Raw genomic sequence first — 20,268 nt, forward strand, 5'->3', positions numbered from 1 at the left:
ACGCCACCTAGAAGCAGCTCACTGGTGAGATCAGCTACTCAACAGCAACCCTAATTTTCAAATTCTGTGCGTCTTACCATTCCTGAAATACATATTACTTCCAATTCACGTAAATAGCACCCTGGTCATATTTTTGGGTTACAAGTACAGTACAGATGGAAGGTGTCTCAGCACTGATTTTGCTTTAATTAAAAATGTCCTGTAAGATTAACCAATATCTTTTGTGATGTAACAAAAAGACACTTCAGCCAAACCCCCATTGCTGGCTCTGATCCAGTCACACAGCCACACACAGATCTGCACTGGTTCCCCTAGGTTTATTTCCTTTGTTACAAAAAAATCAAACAAAAAAATGCATTTGCTTCTATTTTTTTAAAAAGACGAACGATAGGAGAACAAATATGCGAACATGACAGCAACAAAATGAAGTCGAGAAGTAACCTCATAGGCAAATCCTTTAAGTAAGCAGTGCCCTCCATGGCCTAGACAATGCCTTGTGGTCCCTAAGAGGTGGACAGGGTCTTTTACAAAGTATTGGCTGATTTCACCTTCACAGCACAAGCAATTCAGGCCTGAACATTATCCCCGTTTATGTCCAATGTTCAACACACCATGTGAAATCAGCCACACTCCCAAAAATACTGGCAGTGAAATTTGTAAGGAGTCCTTAAAGTATATCCTGTGATACCAAATCAGCTTGCACATTGAGGGCACTTTCTACAGCCCATTTAAGGGTATGTCCCTGAAAAACTAAACCCCATTTAAAAAAAAAAAAAAAAAAAAATAAATAAAAAAAGACACTTTCATTTGTTTTAATTTTTCTTTCAGTAAACATGTTCATGCAGATATAGGATACTCCCCACGCAGGTCAACAAAGTCAAGGACACAGTCCAAGTACCCAGTCCGGGTAGAAGAAATTTTCTTCCATTGAATTAGAGTCGCAACATGTGAGTAAAACTCTTTACATGTTTACCACTACCACAGTACGTTGGGCCCATTGTGAATAACCACATGTCCAACGATAGACTGTTCGGTTACCCTGAAAATGTTCAATACTGTGGCTTTTCCAAGGTCCGGGGTGCAGTGTGTGAGAAATGGGGTCTGAGTCCAGGACTTAAGCCCACTCTAACCCTCAGACTGTGCTGGGGAGCGGGCATTCTCCTCTTCATCTGGAGGGCAATCCACAAAGTCAGCCAACATGGAAGCCATGGCTTCCTCATCGAGCTGCGGACAGATCAGGGCAACACGTTCAAAAACATCACAAGGAAAGTTACAGGCTAACAGCCCAACAATGCTACGCGATACTCACCTTCTTCTTCTCTACGCTCGGCCGCACTTCTCCCTCTCCTTCCCCTTCTTCATTTATTTCTCGTTTTCTCTTCATGCTTCTCAGATCGTCCACATTCTCTTCAGCTGCATCGTCCTCTCGCTCTTCGCCGAGACCCACTGTGCCACCCTGACCAGCCAACATCTGCTGACCTTGTTTCAGCTGCTCCTTTGACTCCTCTCTCAGCTCAACTGGTGGCTGGTCTACACTTGGTCTTTCTCCAGCCTTCTCGTCCACCTTCCCCACGTCCTCTGGGGACTCTGTCATTGGCTCCTGAAGGGAGGCAGCGGTCTCATCAACAGTGGGTGCATCTTCTTCCTGTGCTGCTTCTTGCTCCTTTGAGGTCACTTCAGGTCCATCTACCACAGTTCCTTCCCCCTGAGTGATATCAGCTTCCTGTGAAGAATCTCCAGCTGCTCCGTGGGGCTGTGAATCTGTCTTCCCATCTTGTAGTGCTTCACTCTCCCTTTCTACATCCACAAGTTTGTCTCCCTGCTCCTCTAGAACCCCAGCTGCCCTCTCATCTGCCTGCTTGACATCCTCTTGGACACTGTCCTGTCCATATGACCTAGGTTGCTCTTCCGTCTCCCTGCCTGTCCCCTGTGATTCCCCTCCTTCCTCCCCACAGAATATCTCCATTGTTCCCTCACCTCCAGACCCTACTGCTTCTTCCTCCACACTGAGGAGAAGTCTTCTCCCCTCACCCGTCTCCAGTGCAGGCAGCTCTTCAGCCTCCTCCTCCTCCTCCTCTCCTTCAATCATTCCCTCTTCATCTTCTCCCTCAATCATCTCTTCCTCCTCCTCCTCCTCCTCATAGTCACCAAACTCCTCCCCATCATAATACTCTTCTGCAAATTCACTCCCTTCTTCCTCTTCCTCTTCATCATCCAAAGGTTCATCCTCCTCTTCCTCCTCCTCCTCCCCAATTTCATCGTCATCCATCTCTTCCTCCTCATCTTCCTCTTCGTCAGAGCTGTTGATGTTGATCACTGTTAGGTCTTCTTCATTTGTCATCTGCTGTGGCTGCGGCTGTCTGCTAGGTTGTGCCAGCTGTGTCTGAAGCTGTATCTGCACTGGCAGTCCCAGCTGCGATGCTTGTCCAGCTGGGGATGACTGCAGAAGCATCTGCTGCAGCTGTGTACCTGGCAGCGAGTCTCCCAGGCTTACAGAGGGCGCTGCCAGCTGAGTGGCACCAGAACTGAGTGGAGGGACTAAAGACACAAGTTGAGTTTGGCTCTGGGCAGGGAAAGTGGTAACAGCATTGGAATTGGAGGGAAGGGCCATAGTGGTAGGGAGCTCATTGGGAATTGGGCTATTTACAGCACCAGTTTCACTTGCTGCACTCACAGTAAGGCCTGGAACAGCTCCCCCTGGTGGTGGGTGGATGGGCTGCGTACCGGCGGGCTCCTGTGTCTCCTGCATCAGCATGTCAGGAGGCACGATGACCACACTGTCGTCCGAGTCACTCTCCAGGGAGATCTCCACGTCTTCAGCCTCCTCCTTCTCGTAGCGCACAAACAATGGGCGCCGGCCCTCGTTCGGCCCCAAAGCTGCCAACTCGCCAGGCTGTGGCGGTGAAAGGAGTTCACCTGGTGCAGGGGTTGAGCCAGCCTGTGGAGGCAGCACAGGTGTGGGCAGGGGGAGGTGGTTCTCCATGGGAGCCAGGAGGCTAGGAGGCCCCAGGCCAAGCGGGTGTCGTGCCGGGAAGGGAGATGCCTGTGTGGGACCCCCGAGGAGAGTGGGCAGGGAGAGAGAGGGGTTCTGAGAGGGGGTGAGGTTGGGGGCAGCAGGTGTGTGTTTGAGTGCCAGAGGGGGAAGAGGGAGAGCAATGGAAGGAACACGGGGGTGGAGCAGCGAGTTGCAGATGGCGAGGGCTTCGGTGCAGAACGAGGCGACCTGAGGGATACAGATGCGCAGCAACACAAGTGAAGCTGTGTTAATCAAAGGTCACTCTAAACACAGATAAACACTTGCCTAAATTTGGACTGTTACAACTGCCCCTCAGCTGTAGGAGCGCTGTGTTTACACACACTGACGTTTGCACAGAGAAACAGACCAAAACACTCTTACTGGTAAAGGAGTGGGTATTAAAACACACACTTCCCCTGTTAGGTAAGTGGAGTCAAGATGACGAAACAGAGAACAGTGTCAGACGGCACGTTCCAGCAGAGTTCCGGCATGGAAGGGACCAGTTGTCAGTGGCAATGGTGACTGGCAATTTACATTTATTTTAGCAGACGCTTTTCTCCAAGACGACTTCCAATGAACTCTATGTAGTGTTATCAGTCCACACACCTTATTCATAAGGTGACATGTTTGCTATGCTCTAATGTGTCCCTTACAGTGAGGCTGTGGTCCCGTCGCCCGTGGCTGAAGATAGACACGGCACAGGGCAGAGGTGGGGGCCAGCGAGGAGGCGGGGTCAGCACGAGGGCCAGGAGTAGGCGGTAAAGCTCTCGGCGAGGGGGTGCACTGCCGTACTGACTGCTCCCTGTTCCCACATCGCTCCCACATGGCTGCTGCTGGAGCCGCACGCACAGCGGCAGGACCAGGTCCTGGAGCCTCTGTAACAGAAAGAGGGTGAGGACTTAAGAGACGGACAAGGCGCGCGCACGCGCACACACACAGTGACTCCACAACTAACCTTGTGAATGTCTTCCTTCAGCAGAGTGCCGCAGCTCAGGATGATCTGCCTGAGAGCTGCAACAGCACAACCTTGGTCATCCTTGTTGTCATTATCACTTCAAATGTCCCACCAAGCAGTTTCATCAACCCCAATTATTGTCAAATGATTTTTCAATGGATTAAAAAAAATATGTTTTGCAGGGTAACGCATTTAGCTGATTTGCACTCGGTTGGTGCCTTGTGCCCTCACCTCTCAGAGCCGAAACACAGGTGTCCTGATTGGCCAGCGCATCCCCCTTTCTCTGAATTGAGACCCCAGTAACATCGCCCATCCCTTTGGCACGGCGTGCCGCCGCCGCCGCCGCCTTCCCACCATGCCCCACAAGCTCTGAGACAGCAGGCTGTCCGGCACGCAACTGGAGCAAAGAGAAGATTAGAAAGGTCATGTTTAAACGTGTCAGAAAACAAACATGCGTGAAGAGCAAAATTACACACATCGTCCGAAACCGCTTGTCCCATACGGGGTTGCAGGGAGCCGGAGCCTAACCCGACAACACAGGGCATAAGGCCGGAGGGGGACACACCCAGGACAGGATGCCAGTCCGTTGCAAGGCACCCCAAGCGGGACTCGAACCCCAGACCCACCGGAGAGCAGGACCTGGTCCAACCCACTGCGCCACCATGCCCCCAAATTAAAATTAACCAACTGGTATTTTGACCAATTCAATCAAAGGAAGCAATAAAAACATAGGCAGAAAGACTTTCAGTGTTGCACAAAAGGGAGGACAATCCTGTTTACCCAGTAATATAAACTTCCAGGTCACCTCAATTAAATTAATAGCTAGAACTCTGAATAAAAGGTTGAAGGAAAGAGACATGCGAAGTGTAGCCTCCTCCACTATTATGTAGAGCAGTGAGTTTGAGTGGCACACACATTCTCTTGTGTTATTCAGGAGAGTCATGCAAGATGTGTAGGGGAGTCACTGAGTTCACGTGTGGAGTGCAGCCACCCATGCTGAGTTAGAAACTGTGCTAAGTGTGGGGTGTAGCTGTTGGCCAGAAGACCTGAATGGGAGACTTGCTGCTTTCCATGGAGGGTAACTAATTGTGCATAATGTTGAAGATTACACTGATGCAGTGTCATTCCTCCACCCTCTATTTGAAGTTATGCAAACCAATAGCAGATACTTATTTACATTTGCAGATATTATAATATGCTTTCAAAATACTGAAAAACAACTAGATACAGATGAGTGGTCTCCCAGAAGTGACATTTTAGGTGCTACTTCATGCTGGCAGACTAATTATGTCTATAGAAAGTACCTGAAGACCGCTGTATCCCCTGGCAGCCTCAAACTTTTCATTGTTTATAAGGTTTCATGGTGTGTGTGTGTGTGTGTGTGTGTGTGTGTGTGTGTGTGTGTGTGTGTGTATGTGCTGCTCCGCCAGCAAGGCCACAGGGCCAAAGGTACCATAGTAAGTCAACAGGCACGATTCACTCATTCCTTTCCTGCATTTTATTTAACCTTCTGTAACTGGCATATTATTCGTGTTCAGTTTGTGTGCTTTAGATAGATGCACTTCATACTACAGGTTAGCCTCTTATTGCAAACTGTTGCAGAGGGGCTCCTGTGGGATGGAATAATTACATGTGTGACCCCAAAAGTAACTACAGTAATTGAGAGAGCAAAGTGAAGGTGATGTACAGTTACTGCTCCAATCAAGTGGTGTCACTGTTGTGCCTGTTAATGAAGTACATTAAGCTTAAGCTACTGCTATCTCTCTCGCTCCCTCACACACACACACACACACACACAAGCCCCTTGTCGAATAACCCCAGACATGCCAGAGAGCAGGACCCGGCCAAACCCGCCGCTCCACCGCGCCCCCTGGCTGCTGCTGCATCTTACTGGCAAAATAAATACATCAAGCTAAAGGTCTGTTATGAGTAAAACTATTCTCATATTTCATCGTGCTGCATTAATGTTATATTAATGAATCCTTTCTATTGGGGTAAAATGCCCATTTCATCTGAGCAAGGTCATTTCATATGCGCAAGACCACTTCCGAGGTCAACTGTGCAACTTGACACAAAATGTTAAAGGGGGGTACCTGAGAAATAACTACAAGCTTCTCACCTTGACAGAGTCTGGCCCTGGTGTGATGTCACCCAGCAAGTGTGTAAGTAGAAGTTCGTTGTGGGTGGGGCTTCCATGAAGTATACCAGCAGAAGCCCCAGCCACCCGTACCCAAAGCTCCAGGGTACGATACAGACACACCTTTACTGCACTGTGGAAAGAAAATACACAGAAATGTGAACACCCTTCATTAAGAGATACCATTCCCACACAGGAACATTTGTCTACCGTAAAACTGTATACAAGGAAAGTATGTGTGTAGGTGTTAGAGAGATAGAGAGAGAGAGAGGACAGTGTTCACACAGGTCAGTTGACAAGCAAGCACCTGTGTGTATATTTTATGCATGACAAAGTACGAGTCTATTCGTAAACACAAGCGCACGCAAGTCAATGAGTTCTGAGCACCAACCTGAAAGCCCTCTGCTGTCCAGGACTGCCCTCTGGCGGGGGGCTCCATGCCGACAGCGTCTGGGAGAAGAGGCGTGACAGCACGTTGCTGTACTGCAGCAGTCTGCTTCCCGCTCTGCAAACACCGAGGGGACACGTTCTGTCAATGTGCCGGTCTGTCATTACTTTCGACAGTCTGTTCTTCAGTCCCGATTTATCTTTCTCTTCCCTCATGAGTCCATCTTTGGTACTTCTTTAAAACACAACCCCATTCTCGACTGTTTAGTATCAACAGATCCCGGAACAACTCTTCACCCTTCTTCTGTTTATCATTCCTCACATAGCAGTCCTAATTTCTTCAATAAAATAAGCATAATGTGAGGGGTCAAATTATCACCACACCTGATGGAAAAAAATGGTTTCCTAGACAACAAAAGTCACTTAAAATTCATTCAAATAAAGGTATTTTTTATACAGGTCACAGTATTTTATAATATTTTTAGTCCATTTTTATTCATTCAACAACTGCTTTTCTAGTCCAGGGACATAGAGGTCCTGAGTCTATCTAGGAAGCCTTAGATGGGAAGCAGGGTACTCCTAGACATTTTGATAAATTTTCTTATGTATTTAAGAGTTAAACATTTGCAGTTAATTTCCACAAGTGCTCAAATGACCCAAACCCTGCATTACACTTAATCAAGGTACTTACACTGTGGACACAGAAATTGTGATAATTTGGTTCATGGATATTTATGATGCAGAATTCACAACATCACTGCCTATGTCTTTCACTCTCCAAAGCATGCTGATACTATGCTGTCAGAGGTGCCACACAGTATTATTAACAAAGGTTTTACACTAGATGATCATCTGAGGCTTTAAAGTAACAATTGTTTGAGGGATAACAGAGGTTCACACACTAATTGTAACCAGAAAATAGCCAGACTGACACCTGTCAAAAGCCTTTTGAGATTCCAAAACTGTACTGAAATATCTTATTCAAATGACAATGCTGTTGTACAGAATAAAATGTTAAATGTGTAATATGTCTCAGTAATCCACATAATGCTGTTATACAGAATAAAAAACTTGCTGTATGAAAAGTAGCATATATTTTTATAAGCTGTTGTAGTGGTTCTTTTGTGTCATGGGAACCCGCTATATAAGGACAATGTATTTCGATAAAGTGTTCATTAAGGTGAGAACCTACTCAACACCCAGGGGTGGAAGAGTTTCGTGTGGTTAGAGGCCTGCTGACACTTACACTGTGATGAGAGTGGACAGGACCTCCAGGGTATCACTGTGCACAGAAGGCAGGAAGAGTAACTTGAAGCAGCCGTCGCCAGATGTATTCTGTAAGAGACACGCAAAGACGAATACAGATGCACGTAGTCGTCTATAAGGACTACACAGCAAGCACTGCTCCATTCTGCAAGGAACAGACAAATATGACGAGGGACACATCAGGGTCCTTCTGGTGTGTGCGCATGTGCGCGTAAGCAGGACTCACAATGTTCTTGCAGCTGACAGCAAGAGCTCGACACACCAGGTTGAGCACGCTCTGTACAGGTAGGCTGACCGGAGAGTTGGGGTCCATGCTGCGGGCATAGAACCAGCATCCCATTACCAGGACTGCTATAATTACTGCCATTTCACCTACTTCCTCCTCCAGTAAGAACATTTAGAACATCTTAACTGAGCCTTTATGTGTTTATATTTAAATACCTTAGAGTTTGGGTGAGGGCCAGACACACAGCCCTGTAGCGCTGTGGAAGCTGGAGCATCAGTAAGGGGTCTGCCTCCTCCAGAGGGGGTAAGGGCAGCTCCATGCCAGGTCCCTCATACTGGACTGCCCCCTCTGCCAGAGGAAAGTAAACACACATTCGTTATACTCAGGACACCTCTAGTACCTGTCCCGCCTCTCACACATCTCCCCTGACTGCAGCTGTTCATATTAAACAATAAGTCACTAAAATAAGCCTCATGGCACTTGTACACAGAGAATGAGAAGAGGGAATCAACAACTCCTCCAGGAGTGAATAAAGACCCACCTGATTCCGCTCCTTGGTACATCTGTCCCAGCAGGCTGTGTGCTGTAGCCAGCAAACAGTGAACCTGACTGGCCCAGCCCTCTGCTCTGCGACTGCCTCCCCCTCTCTCCAGAACGCCACCCAAGCAAGGCAGCCGCCCAAAGCACTCACAGGCCACCTGGAGACCAAGGGGGTTGGGGGAGAAGTCATTTATGAGAGAGACAAAGAGTGGAAGTTAATATCTAGTAAATGCAACTTAAAAAAGGCAGACAAGGTAAATGTGAATTTGGTCACTCAGGGCAGGCTCACCTCCTGCACTCTAGGGTTGTCAGAGTCCATCTTGGACAAGAAATAGGCACCAAGTTTGTCCTGGTGTGACAGAAGACATGGGCATTACACACAGCGATTGTCACATCCTGCAGATACTAGAGGTTGAACATTACAAGCTGTGCTCATGTAAAAATTTAGCTGCCATTACTTACCTTCAAGGACCCACAGGCTCGTGGATAGAAAGTCATGCAGGCCTTCATGCCCTCCATCGCCACCAGGTGGCACTGTAACAGACAGCAACAGAGACCCTTCACTGACAGGGAGCTTAAGTTCCTGTCCTTCCAACCATGCTGGACCAGATCACAGCCCTTAACCTTATTCTGTCCCTTTAACTGCTTTGGTTACTAATGTCTCCAAGCCCTGTGATCTCTCTGTGTTGGCATTCTGCAGCTGCCCAACACCCAACTGCTCCCCAACACCTACAGGACCTGATCACTTGCTACATCCCGGCCAGACTGCTACTCTCCTCCATCTGCAGCATCACAAACAAGAAGACCAGAAGTCAAAAGCCCAAAGTTTCTCAGGTCTGGAACCAATGTGGTGGAATGAGCTGCCTCTCTCAAAAGCGGAGAGTTCTCAACGCTAAAACAATGGGTGGCACGATGGCACAGAAAATAATGCTGCTGTCTCACAGCGTTTAGGTGGTGCGAGAGGACGCGAGATCGATCAGCGCTCAGTCTGTGTGGAGTTTGCGTGTTCTGCGTGGGTTTCCTACAGGTGCTCCGGTTTCCTCCCACTGTCCAAAGATATGCTGTTCAGGTGGATTGGTGACTAAGTCACCCACAGTGTGTTTCACTGATGTACAGATGAATGATCCAGTGTAAGTAGTGTATCTAGCAGCGTAAGTCACCTTGGTGAATAAGGTGTGTAGGCTGATAAGATTACATGGTGTTCATTGGAAGTCACTTTGGAGAAAAGCAGCTGCTAAATGAAGTAGACAAGAGAAATCGCTCAGGCCTAGGGACATAGCCAGTGGCTTTTTCCATTTGGTTTACCTCTAACTTGAGGCCTAGAAGGGAGGTCAGGATCCCCAGAATGGAGTTAAGGCCGACCTCCCTTGCGAGCTCCGGCAGCTGGGAGGAATACTGCAGCAGGTCTTGGAGAACGACGATGGCCAGCTGAATAGAAGGCAACGGCGCTTGGGACTGTGGGAAAGAACCAGAGCGTGAAGCACTCAAATACAGGAACAGTCACCTGAAGACACAGCTCCACATATCCCCGACTGGATCGTAAAGCAGCTGAAAATTTAGGTGCGCCTGAAATGTGTTTGTTTCTTTAACACAGCAACTTTCTAGCAATTGGCTCAGGCAGTCAAACAAAAAGGCCATAGTGATACATCCACAGTGATGATCCTCCACATTTTACCACTTAATATAAAGAGTAAGCTGGATTAGACAGGTGTGTGTCAGAGCAATAAAGTCACAGACAGCCATACACACCTCTCAGATGGAAGTATTTATTTTTTACAATTTAGGTGTTTTTTTTTTTTTTTTTAGGAGGCTTGTGTTTTTATTTCTAATTTTTATACTTATTCTGAAGGAAATAAGCACTGCACTTACTTGGTTACTTAATCATACATCGTTTACTTACTCAGTATTATGTTATTGCTTATGAATTTCTACACACGATGAATAATACCTGTACATTCTAAATTCCTGTAAAAAGTGTGCTTCTTCACCAGAGACCAGGAAGGCAAACACCTCCTCAACCCAGCCCATGTTTGCATTGAGGGCAAAAGGCTAGTAAACCCTCTGAACACTTGTGGTGGTAAACAGGACATTTGAGCATAATATGCTTTGGAAAATTTAGTGATTTGCCCCATTCTGACATTATTTACATATCAAATGCCAGTTTGAGTCGGGGGAACAGATTGCGGATTGACTTCAGCAGATAACATTTCAAAATTGAATGAATTATTAAAAAAATGGTAAGCCTACAAAATCACTTCAGGTACATATGTGGTGGGCATACAGTGATGTTAGCTTTATTTAAAGGTCCAATAAACAGGTAGAGGGGGGCGTGGTGGCGCAGTGGGTTGGACCACAGTCCTGCTCTCTGGTGGGTCTAGGGTTCGAGTCCCGCTTGGGGTGCCTTGCGACGGACTGGCGTCCCGTCCTGGGTGTGTTCCCTCCCCCTCCGGCCTTACGCCCTGTGTTGCCGGGTAGGCTCCGGTTCCCCGTGACCCCGTATGGGACAAGCGGTTCTGAAAATGTGTGTGTGTGTGTGTAAACAGGTAGAAATTACGTTCATGACACATTCACATTATTCATTTAGCTGACGCTTTTCTTCAAACTGACTTACAATGTTAATCTACCGACAATTATTTACCCATTTATACAACTAAGTAATTTTTACTGCAGCACTTTAAGCAGGGTAAATACCTTGCTCAAGGGTACTACAGCCAGGGGCTGGAACTGAACCCGCGACAGCTGTGTCCAAAGGCTACGGCTCTAACCACTACACTACCAGCTGTCTCCACATGAACGCAAGCGAGACCTTCAGATGACTGTATCAGGCCTGGCTGTGGAGCAGCTGCACTTCACAGCAGTACAAGCGTTACAGCTGTATTTTTTGGTGTCACAGAAACCCACTTGCCTCACACAAAAAAGATTAAACTAGTTTTGCCTTCTTCCCTGGTTTGATAGGAGTTTTTAAATTAAGGGAGATCTCAGGGTTTCCAGCAGGCTGGTGTATACACAGGGTTATCTCCAAACAGATGTCCTTTTTTAAATATTAATCGGCTAATTTCACGACAAAAAAAAGCTAAAAGAATATTTCTGTAAAGACAAAACACATTGCAGGAAACCTTTCAAGGTTGTTGGCATATAGTTTTTGACATCTAAAGTAGAAAAAAATCATATCCTTTACACACCATTAAGGAGTCCATGAAGAGGGCTGGAACAAAAACCTGCACACATTTTTTCCCCCCTGCAGTAATGGCCAACTACCCTAGTCTACATGATGGCTTTATTGACACATACAGAGCACGTATAAGTTAAGACTTTCAAAAGGTTCATAAAAGCATAATGTTACCTTATCGTTTTTTTCCTTCACATTTGCGCCACTAAAGAGAATATGCATTGCCTTAATTATCATTACTTGATTTTTTCAGTTGTCTGGGCTATGAGGGAATCCAACTAAATGATTAAGCTTATATTTGGAATTTTATATAGAATGCAGGAGTACCCCAGAACCACTTAGATTACAGGTGTACTTGTAAAACGTTGTATAGGGCGATAAGGGCATGAGATGTGACTCACCTGTATGACCTGCTGCAACAAGCGCAACCAGGTGAGACAGTGCTGCTGAAACACCTCGCTGGAGCTGTCTCTGACGAGCACAGCGAGCAAACACAGGCCTTCGAACCTACAGCATGGAAGGCAATAAAGTTTCTTAAATAGAATGCAGAAGCTCTGGAAACAATAGAGCATTTAAAATTACTTCAGCACGTACACACACCTACTTATTAGTATAAGATGAATTTACAGATGCAGACACTGAAGCACACACATTATATAATGCATATACACCCATTCCTCTTTCATTCCATGAAATCACAACTTTAGGCAAATTCCTGAGGTGAGAGGATCAAACTATTGTTTATGGAAAAAAAATTCTTCCTTGAAAAATGTTGCCTAAAATTAATTAAAATACCACAATATACTAATATTTTATGAATGACAATCATAAAATCAATGTTTTATAACATTTGTTAAAAAATCCAGCTTGTTTAATATAATTTTTGTTTGTTCATTATCAATAATCACTTGTCAATCACAGCGGTTCACTGTCTTTACAGGAACAAGAATGTACATGGCAGGGTACACACAGAAGGGAGTCATTTTTATAATCTGGCACACAGATGTTAATGATATTAAGAAATAGTAAAATCACTGTTTTTCATTCTACAAAGCACATTTAATCTTTGTTTGACCATTAGAAGAAGCCTTTATATATACTAGTCTAACTATTTGTTAAAAACACTGTTTATATCATTTAAATAATTGAAGGGCTAAAAAGACCAAAATCCTGCTCCTACTGTAGTACACATCATCCAAGCACTTACTCCTAATTGAGATAGTAAAACTTACCCAGCTGTATAATCGGCTATAACTGTGAATTGCTACACATTTTCCATTGCTCTGGAGAAAAGTGTTAGTAAAAAGAATTAATAGTTGTAATGAATTTGCCAATTCAATTCTGATATTAGATTTACTTTTACCGATGGGTGTGTCTGATTGAAATTGTCAAAGTGACAAAAATTAGGACATAGAAAGCATAAAGCTGGTTTAAAACCTTATGGGTGTTACAAACTGCATTTCTATCTCTGTCCCAAAACATCTGAAAAGTGCACAATTCAAAATACATGTTCCAGAAGTACAATGACCATGTAACTGGTAAATGTATGAAAAAGGAATATATTTTCATTAGCTGTTGTAGCAGTATTTTATTGTATGGAACTCTGTTATATGAGTCCTGAGTGTACTTAAAATAAAATAAAATTAACAAAATTATAGACATCTTTAAAAACACTACACTTAGAAAACCACTGATGGGCCAAATGACATGAACCAGTATTTTACAAAAAAAAAAAAAAAAAAAAAAAAAAAAAAAGGAGGAAAAAAAGAACGAGATCCTCAATACTAGATTTACTATCTGCGTGGACCAATAATTTCTTCATCTGCTGTTTGTAATTTACTACATGGGACATAAGGTACAAGACAGCAACATACTCTGACTTATAAACACTTACAATTATTCATTTAACAGACGCTTTTGTCCAAAGCAACACACAACTCGGGGTGAACGAAAGCACATTTGAAAACAAACTAAGCTTTAAAGAGACGTGTGACAATCAAAGGTGGTCTGTCTGATAGCACTGTCACAGCCGACACGTTAGATGAGCACCTGTCAACAACACCTGGTCTGATAGAAAACACGAAGATGCTCTTGACAGATGGCGATGTAAATTTATATCGCTATAAGGAGAGAGGTGAGTCCAAATGAAATGCCGAGGCTGAAAGGGATTCAGCAGTTCTGAGGGAGAGAGGAAGACCTATGACAAAGGAGGACATACAATGAATGTGGTTCAGACACTACATGCTGACCTGGTTTTGCTTGAGGACAGCTGACCATTGCTGAGTCCAATAAGTCCACTGACTGCTGCTGAGCTCTGAGGACAGACATTTAACACATTTTCAACACGTGGTATGAAGACACATGTAGAGACTAAATTGTATCCAGTTGCATCTCATCCCTCCTGCAACGTTCACTGAAATGATAAGACTAATACAATATAAGAGACTAGGAATTCAGCCCCCAAACTGCTTAGTTAGAAACAGAAGACAGAGCAATGTCTAAATACAAGACTCCTGCTCTGGAGGTTATTAGTTCCAGTCCCACTTCTGCAATAGTATACAATACAGGACTAATGCAAAGGTACTTACCCTCAGCTCCGGTAAAAACACCCTGCCTGCTATATGTATAGGTAAAACATTGCAAATGTCTTCAAATTAACGAGGAAATTACTTCTTTAAACTTCTCTGGGTAGCGGCCAGGTTAAGAGAAGGCAAGTATGTACGAGTCGTTCGCTACGCCGAGAGACAGAGCAACCACCAAGCAAGATGATCATTAAAGCACAAAACGGCACAAGTGGCGTAGACACACAACAGTGCTTGTGTGTTCGCGTTGATAAGTTACTATAAAAGCCCTCGCAGACATCAAGAGAAACAGCAGAAACATGAAAGAACACAAAGAAAGAAGACGACACCCAGACTGACTGAGACACTCAGTCAGCACTCAATCAGGGCTGCACCTGGCCGGCGCAGTCACCGAGGGCCTCTACTAGTACCTGCGCGGACACGCCGCCGTGTTCCCTGTAGTTCGCCAGGAGCGATGGCAGGTACTCTGGTCGCTCGAGCTTTAGAGCGGACACTAAGCCTTCAGTCAACCGCATATTAGTGGAACCATGCAGCAAAGCCGCAGTGGCCATCTTCGCTCCTCGCTTCACCGTGACGTAGGTATTCCGCGCCCCGTTGTGACGTCACAACCAGCGACCGACTCAATGTTACGAGAATGTAATCCAACTTACTCCGGCAGTGTTCACACACTGTAAGACTTTACCGTAAAGTTCGACATTTAATCAATATAAATATTTACTGTCACAAACCATTGGCACTGCTGTGGGAAATTGTGCTGTTTGGCTTCGGTTCGCTGCGGCCTCGCCAAAGGTTTCAGAGACTCAGAGACAGAGTGTGTGTTTTGGTTTGATGCCTGAGCTGAGGACAACTGAACAAAGTTTTATTTAATCAGTCTAATTTTATTGTTAACCAGATTTCATCTCCTTAAATAAAAATTCTCTGAATGACAAATCTGACTTCAGTTCATACTAGTGCTCTCAAATTAAATGAAAATAGTACATACTTTCTATCCAAGAGACTCCAATAATAAAAAAAGCAATTAAAAGTCTTACACTCTGTACTCGTATTCCCTGCACTCATTTGTATTTTTTATAGTATTACAGTATTACAGTAGCATACTATACTGTTAGTACTGTTCTCCCCGTTGCTGTATTATTGTTAATTTTAAAAACGGCAACGTAAGACCGCGCTTCTTTGTGACGATGTCATTTAGCGACGTTCCTTGACGTCACTAATATGCGACCCCCCCTTCCCGTATAGAACATGTAAGGGATTACATATGGTCTTCGGTGTTATCGTCCTTCAGCCGTGCCATTTATTGTAATATGTTACTATTTAAGTATTATACCACTGTTTTTATTTGTGCCAATTATTTAACGTGGCAGGTAGTTAAACTAAAAGTGTATTTGGGAACGGGGCTCTCGTCTCGATTCTCGACATTCCTGCTTGTTAACATGATGATTCACATATTTTACATTTATTCATTTAGCAGACGCTTTTGTTCAAAATGACGTACATCTCAGCAAAAGTACAATCTATGCATTATATTAAGAGAAGGAGACATAGCTGCAGACACGAAAGTCTCAAGCAAACCTTATAACACAGGTCTGTAGTTTTTTTAGGAATCAGGTGTGATCTAAATGGTTACATTCACCTTTTATGTATGCCGTTTAGTTTTGACTTGTCATTATTCCTTGACTATGTAAAAAGATTTCCTTTAAAATCCATGTTCAGTTTTTAGTATAATTTATTATAGCACATTGGTGACTTGGATGTCTATTGTAGCAGATGTAGTATAATACTGTTCTGTGTGGAACAATACCAGTTCATTTTTGGGAAGCTGGATCTTGTTTCCACTGCATCAGACATAAGCAACAAGGTCCATTTACACCTTTTTTCATATTGTGATCAACTTGAAATAATATTTACTTCAGAGATAAAATAGGTGAACTGTTCAAGACTGTCACAAAGTCACTTTCATTTATTTAAAAACCATTTACTTTATTTTACAGAAATACCATTAAGCATGTCTTCTTGCAACCACGCAAGTACAAGTCTGGCATCATGAAGTCCTTTCCGAGTTCTGAGTTAAGCTGTACTTGTGTCATAGTGGCTGTACCACTCAGCTGTAGGAGGGATAAGTTACCCCAAGGGACATGTCTGTCCAGCAGTCAGCATCCTCTGGAATTCAACTGGACAAAGACTACATCAGCAGCCACCACTGTCCACTTTTGTTTCCAGGATTAAAAACACAGATGTGGTTTTCAAATAGACAGCAGGATTTTGAACAATAAGCAAAAACAGGGATAGGGGATTGCTTATAGCAGTCTGAATTATATGTGGATGATGTTTCATGTCTGTGGATCCAACAGAACTTCGCAGGTTCGGCCCAACTCTCCAAGCTTCACGCGAGCGTACTCTGCACGGTTCAACGCCATCTGGCAGTCCTTGCGAGCAGAGTACGTAGAGCCCTCATGTGGCTGGCCAGTGGCCACCTGTGGGGGGAATTGGAAGTAGGGGTAGGGATAAACACTGGCTACACATTTATCTCATAGTGAAACAAGATGCAAATCCATCTGCAGTTCCCCACCTATGTGCATTTGCCTCTCAAATCTATGACTTTTACTTAGTGTACGCATGTCTGTATCTGGATGCAAACCACTCCTTGTGCATGCCACCCTGTCATTTACTGTACTGTGTGTAGATAGGCTCACAGAGAAAAACCAAAAGTCACAGGTGACAAAAAAGTGTTGACACATACAGTACTGTGCAAAAGTATCAGGCACTTAGATGTTTCACGAAAATATTTGTTTTAGATGGTTATTTAATGTCTTCTGCATTAGTGTCAATGGGAAAGAGCATGTTTTAGATTTCCAAGCATTCCTTTTGCAAAAAGATAACAGTAAGCATTTTGTATGTTGTTAAAGAAAAAGTACACACACATGCGCACACACACTGGCTGAAACTGCTTATCCTTAGCGGGGTCACGGCAAACCGGAGACTAACCCGTCAGCACAGGGCGCAAAGCCGGAGGGGGAGGAGATGCACCCAGGACAGGACGCCAGCCCATCGCAAGGCACCCCAAGCAGGACTCGACTTGCCAGACACGAGACAACCCCACTCGGGACAAGCAGTGGTTGATAATATAATGTTACTAGGCTTTGTAGGAATTTTATTAATTAAGAGCATTATTTTTGGAAGCATTCTCACTTTACAGTTTCTTCTCTCCAACCAAGTGCCTAAAACAGTACTGTATACCCTTGAAGGGGGTGCAGTGGGTTGGACCGGGTCCTGCTTTCCGGTGGGTCTGGGGTTCGAGTCCTGCTTGGAGTGCCTTGCGACAGGCTGGTGTCCTGTCCTGGGTGTGTCCCCTCCCCCTCCAGCCTTACGTCCTGTGTTGCCGGGCTAGGCTCGAGCTCCCCGCAACCCCGAATAGGAGAAGCGGTTCAGAAAGTGTGTGTGTATATATATACACCTTTGAGGTACAAGAGCTGTGAACTTGCCGCATGTTTCTCTGACCAGCCTGAACGCCAACCTATAAGCTATCTTCCAGTCTCTCGCTCTGCCTAGGTCCTTACACATCGCTATGGAGTGTCCAGATCTGGCAGCCAAGGACTGCATGTCTACACTGACCTGCGTGAGGTAGCGGATCTGGGAGCTCAGCTCACTTTCCACCCTGTTCACAGCACTGGTGAACTGGCTGAGCTGGCGATCCAGGAGGCTGCCGTTGGGCTTCTCTTTCGAGAGCTCCAGCACCACGTTCCCTGAGGGGGGGAAGGGGAATGCGAGAGCAGGACTTATTACAAGTCACTTGTCAAGTGTGTTTTTTGCAGAATATGTGGAACAGCACACTCCTGAGCCACACACGGGCCATGGGGAACCTGCTACTGACCGGCACACTGCAGGATCACCGCGATCTCCTTCTCCACGTCCTCCAGCGCTCGCAGCCGGTCGTTGGCCATGAATTCCACCGAGATCACACTGCTCAGGTCAGGATTCAGTCTGCGGACACAACACATACGAGCAAAAGCCTAACACAACCGGCGTCAACCAGACTGCTGTTTTTTTTTAAAGAGAGAATTGACATGTGGGCATTTGCATTTTAGATGGACAAACATTTTAATACACATTGTCACACTAAACACTTACATATAATCTGGTAGAGTTATCACTTGTTATGCTATGCTAAGCATGAAGCTAAGTGAAACTGAGTCGCTCAGCAGCTAACTGACTTACGAGTCTCAGCTATAACAATAACAAGTCAAAGTAAAACGTTTGTTTGTTTGTTTGTTTGTGTTCAAAAAATACTGGGTACTATGGGACTAAAAAAAAAAAAAACTTACGTGCTCGTGAAAAGCTACGATTTTACTACTATTCTCAAAGCGGAAGCTGTGCAGAATCGGTACGGTGGCCGTACAGGCACAAACCATCCGAGAATTTTGGTGAAAATCCGAGCTTCACCATTTGGAAGCATTTTTATTGCGTTTCTTTGATGCGCGTTTATCTTCCTGACCAATTTACACAACCTGTACACGATGCACGCTTTAGTCAGACATATGAAGGGCTCAGCATAGCGCCATCGCCTCTTACAACACAAAAGTTCATTTTTGTTACCGCTCACAGCATGATCCGGCAGTTCTTTTATTAACCACTAACGTTTATAAAGGCCTATGCAGTTTAGTTTGTTACATAAAAATTACACTTTTTACTCTATGCATTTTCCCAAGAGTACATACAATTTTTAATTCAACTCTCAGTGTATTCTTTATTTGATCATTCAGGGTAAGTGCTTTGATCAGCAACACTGCAGCAGGAGTGGGTTGAAGAGGGTACCTTCAGGTCACAAGGTGACATCCGAAGCAGGACACTACCTGCTGGCCCAGCTTCTTCATATTTTTTGTGCTGTATGTACACTTTACAGTATATACACTTTACACGTGTTGCCCTGTTGCAGGAGATTTACACATCAAAACACTCGGCCGCAACACCTGAGACTTTCCAAACGTAAGGCCATGAATAGGAGGGTGGAAGGAGGAGGAAGGGATAAAAGCTGTAGAAATAGATAGTGGAGGAGGGAACAAACATATATTCAAACTATTCCATGGTACTTAGTCATTTATCATCCTCCAAGTCACATGCCTCATAGTGGAGGTCATAAGTTACATTTCACTTGCTGTTCCCCCCCCTTCCGCTGTTGAAGCAGCCTGAGGGATACATTCTCAGTTGACAGGGGAACCTTGTAGGAAAGGAAGGGGCCTCAGAGATGGGTTCTGACTTGTGTCACGTCTCCGCTGGTGTCCGTTCGCGGCAGCTGCTTCCCAGCGCTCCCTTCTGTCACCCCCGCATCATTTTTCCACAACGCTGCAGAAAAGGCGGCCAGGGGTGTGTTACGAGCCCCAGATCAAAAAATTTCCATTACATCAGGAATGAAGGTGTCAAAACCCAGCATACTATTTTGTGATGTTTAACATCTAACACAATCATCCACTTTCACAGTTCTGGTGATAAAGTACAAGTTGTCTGCAAATGGAAACACTCAAAGCAACTGCACGCACAGCCGCATTCACAAACGGACACTGAAATGAACAGACAGACAATTTTTTGTAAGTTCAGGTTTTTTTTTTTTTTTTTTTCCTCTTTAGACATTTTCTAAAATGCAGTACAAAATAAAGAAGCAACATAAAACTTCCAATGTTTTTAAAAAACTACTTTTCATTGATATTGTTCCATTTTGAGTAAAATAACATATTGCTTTTACAATATCTTGTTTTTCTTAGTATCAATATAGTTTCGTAATCATACTTTGTCATGGGTTAAATTACCAGGTAGTAGTTAAGCCCCCCCTCGATACAGTTTTAGTAGTAACTTAATTCCCCTGAATAAAATAATTGATACAAGTAAGTTTAAAAGTTGACACTGCAGTTTCCTCACTGTTCAGCCTGACTGATATAAAGATTAAAGGAAAACAAGTTGGACTGGTTTACAGACATACAGTCAAAACTGCATCCTGG

The 20,268-nt window shown here is 44.6% G+C and overlaps 2 protein-coding genes across 2 annotated transcripts; both read right to left on the reverse strand.

Moving 5' to 3' along the window:
• Positions 1-305: 305 nt before the first annotated feature.
• pelp1 (proline, glutamate and leucine rich protein 1) lies at positions 306-14,843 on the reverse strand. Its single transcript, XM_018733203.2, has 17 exons — positions 14,689-14,843; positions 13,946-14,010; positions 12,098-12,203; positions 9,833-9,982; positions 8,990-9,061; positions 8,817-8,876; positions 8,529-8,685; positions 8,203-8,335; positions 7,988-8,075; positions 7,742-7,830; positions 6,500-6,613; positions 6,091-6,241; positions 4,203-4,368; positions 3,972-4,027; positions 3,670-3,891; positions 1,310-3,223; positions 306-1,224 (listed from the first exon to the last, which is right to left on the reverse strand). Exons 1-17 carry the CDS (start codon positions 14,827-14,829, stop codon positions 1,126-1,128), a joined length of 3,783 nt encoding a protein of 1,260 aa, XP_018588719.1. The 5' UTR covers positions 14,830-14,843; the 3' UTR covers positions 306-1,125.
• Positions 14,844-16,237: 1,394 nt separating this feature from the next.
• Positions 16,238-18,257, reverse strand: med11 (mediator complex subunit 11). The gene is made up of 3 exons (XM_029257607.1): positions 18,150-18,257; positions 17,891-18,021; positions 16,238-16,752 (listed from the first exon to the last, which is right to left on the reverse strand). Exons 1-3 carry the CDS (start codon positions 18,217-18,219, stop codon positions 16,609-16,611), a joined length of 345 nt encoding a protein of 114 aa, XP_029113440.1. The 5' UTR covers positions 18,220-18,257; the 3' UTR covers positions 16,238-16,608.
• Between the last annotated feature and the right edge of the window lie 2,011 nt (positions 18,258-20,268).

This window comes from Scleropages formosus, chromosome 13, assembly GCF_900964775.1.
Source record: "Scleropages formosus chromosome 13, fSclFor1.1, whole genome shotgun sequence".
NCBI classification, from domain to species: Eukaryota; Metazoa; Chordata; class Actinopteri; order Osteoglossiformes; family Osteoglossidae; genus Scleropages; species Scleropages formosus.

Coding starts and splice junctions, on each gene's coding strand:
- med11 (XM_029257607.1), bottom strand. CDS start 18,219: ATGGCCAACGACCGGCTGCGAGCGCTGGAGGACGTGGAGAAGGAGATC. Junction 18,022..18,149: donor GGTGATCCTGCAGTGTGCCG/GTCAGTAGCAGG, acceptor TCCCCCCCTCAG/GGAACGTGGTGCTGGAGCTC. Junction 16,753..17,890: donor AGATCCGCTACCTCACGCAG/GTCAGTGTAGAC, acceptor TTCCCCCCACAG/GTGGCCACTGGCCAGCCACA.
- pelp1 (XM_018733203.2), bottom strand. CDS start 14,829: ATGGCCACTGCGGCTTTGCTGCATGGTTCCACTAATATGCGGTTGACT. Junction 12,204..13,945: donor CTGTCCTCAAGCAAAACCAG/GTCAGCATGTAG, acceptor TCCATGCTGTAG/GTTCGAAGGCCTGTGTTTGC. Junction 6,614..7,741: donor CTGTCCACTCTCATCACAGT/GTAAGTGTCAGC, acceptor CGGTGTTTGCAG/AGCGGGAAGCAGACTGCTGC.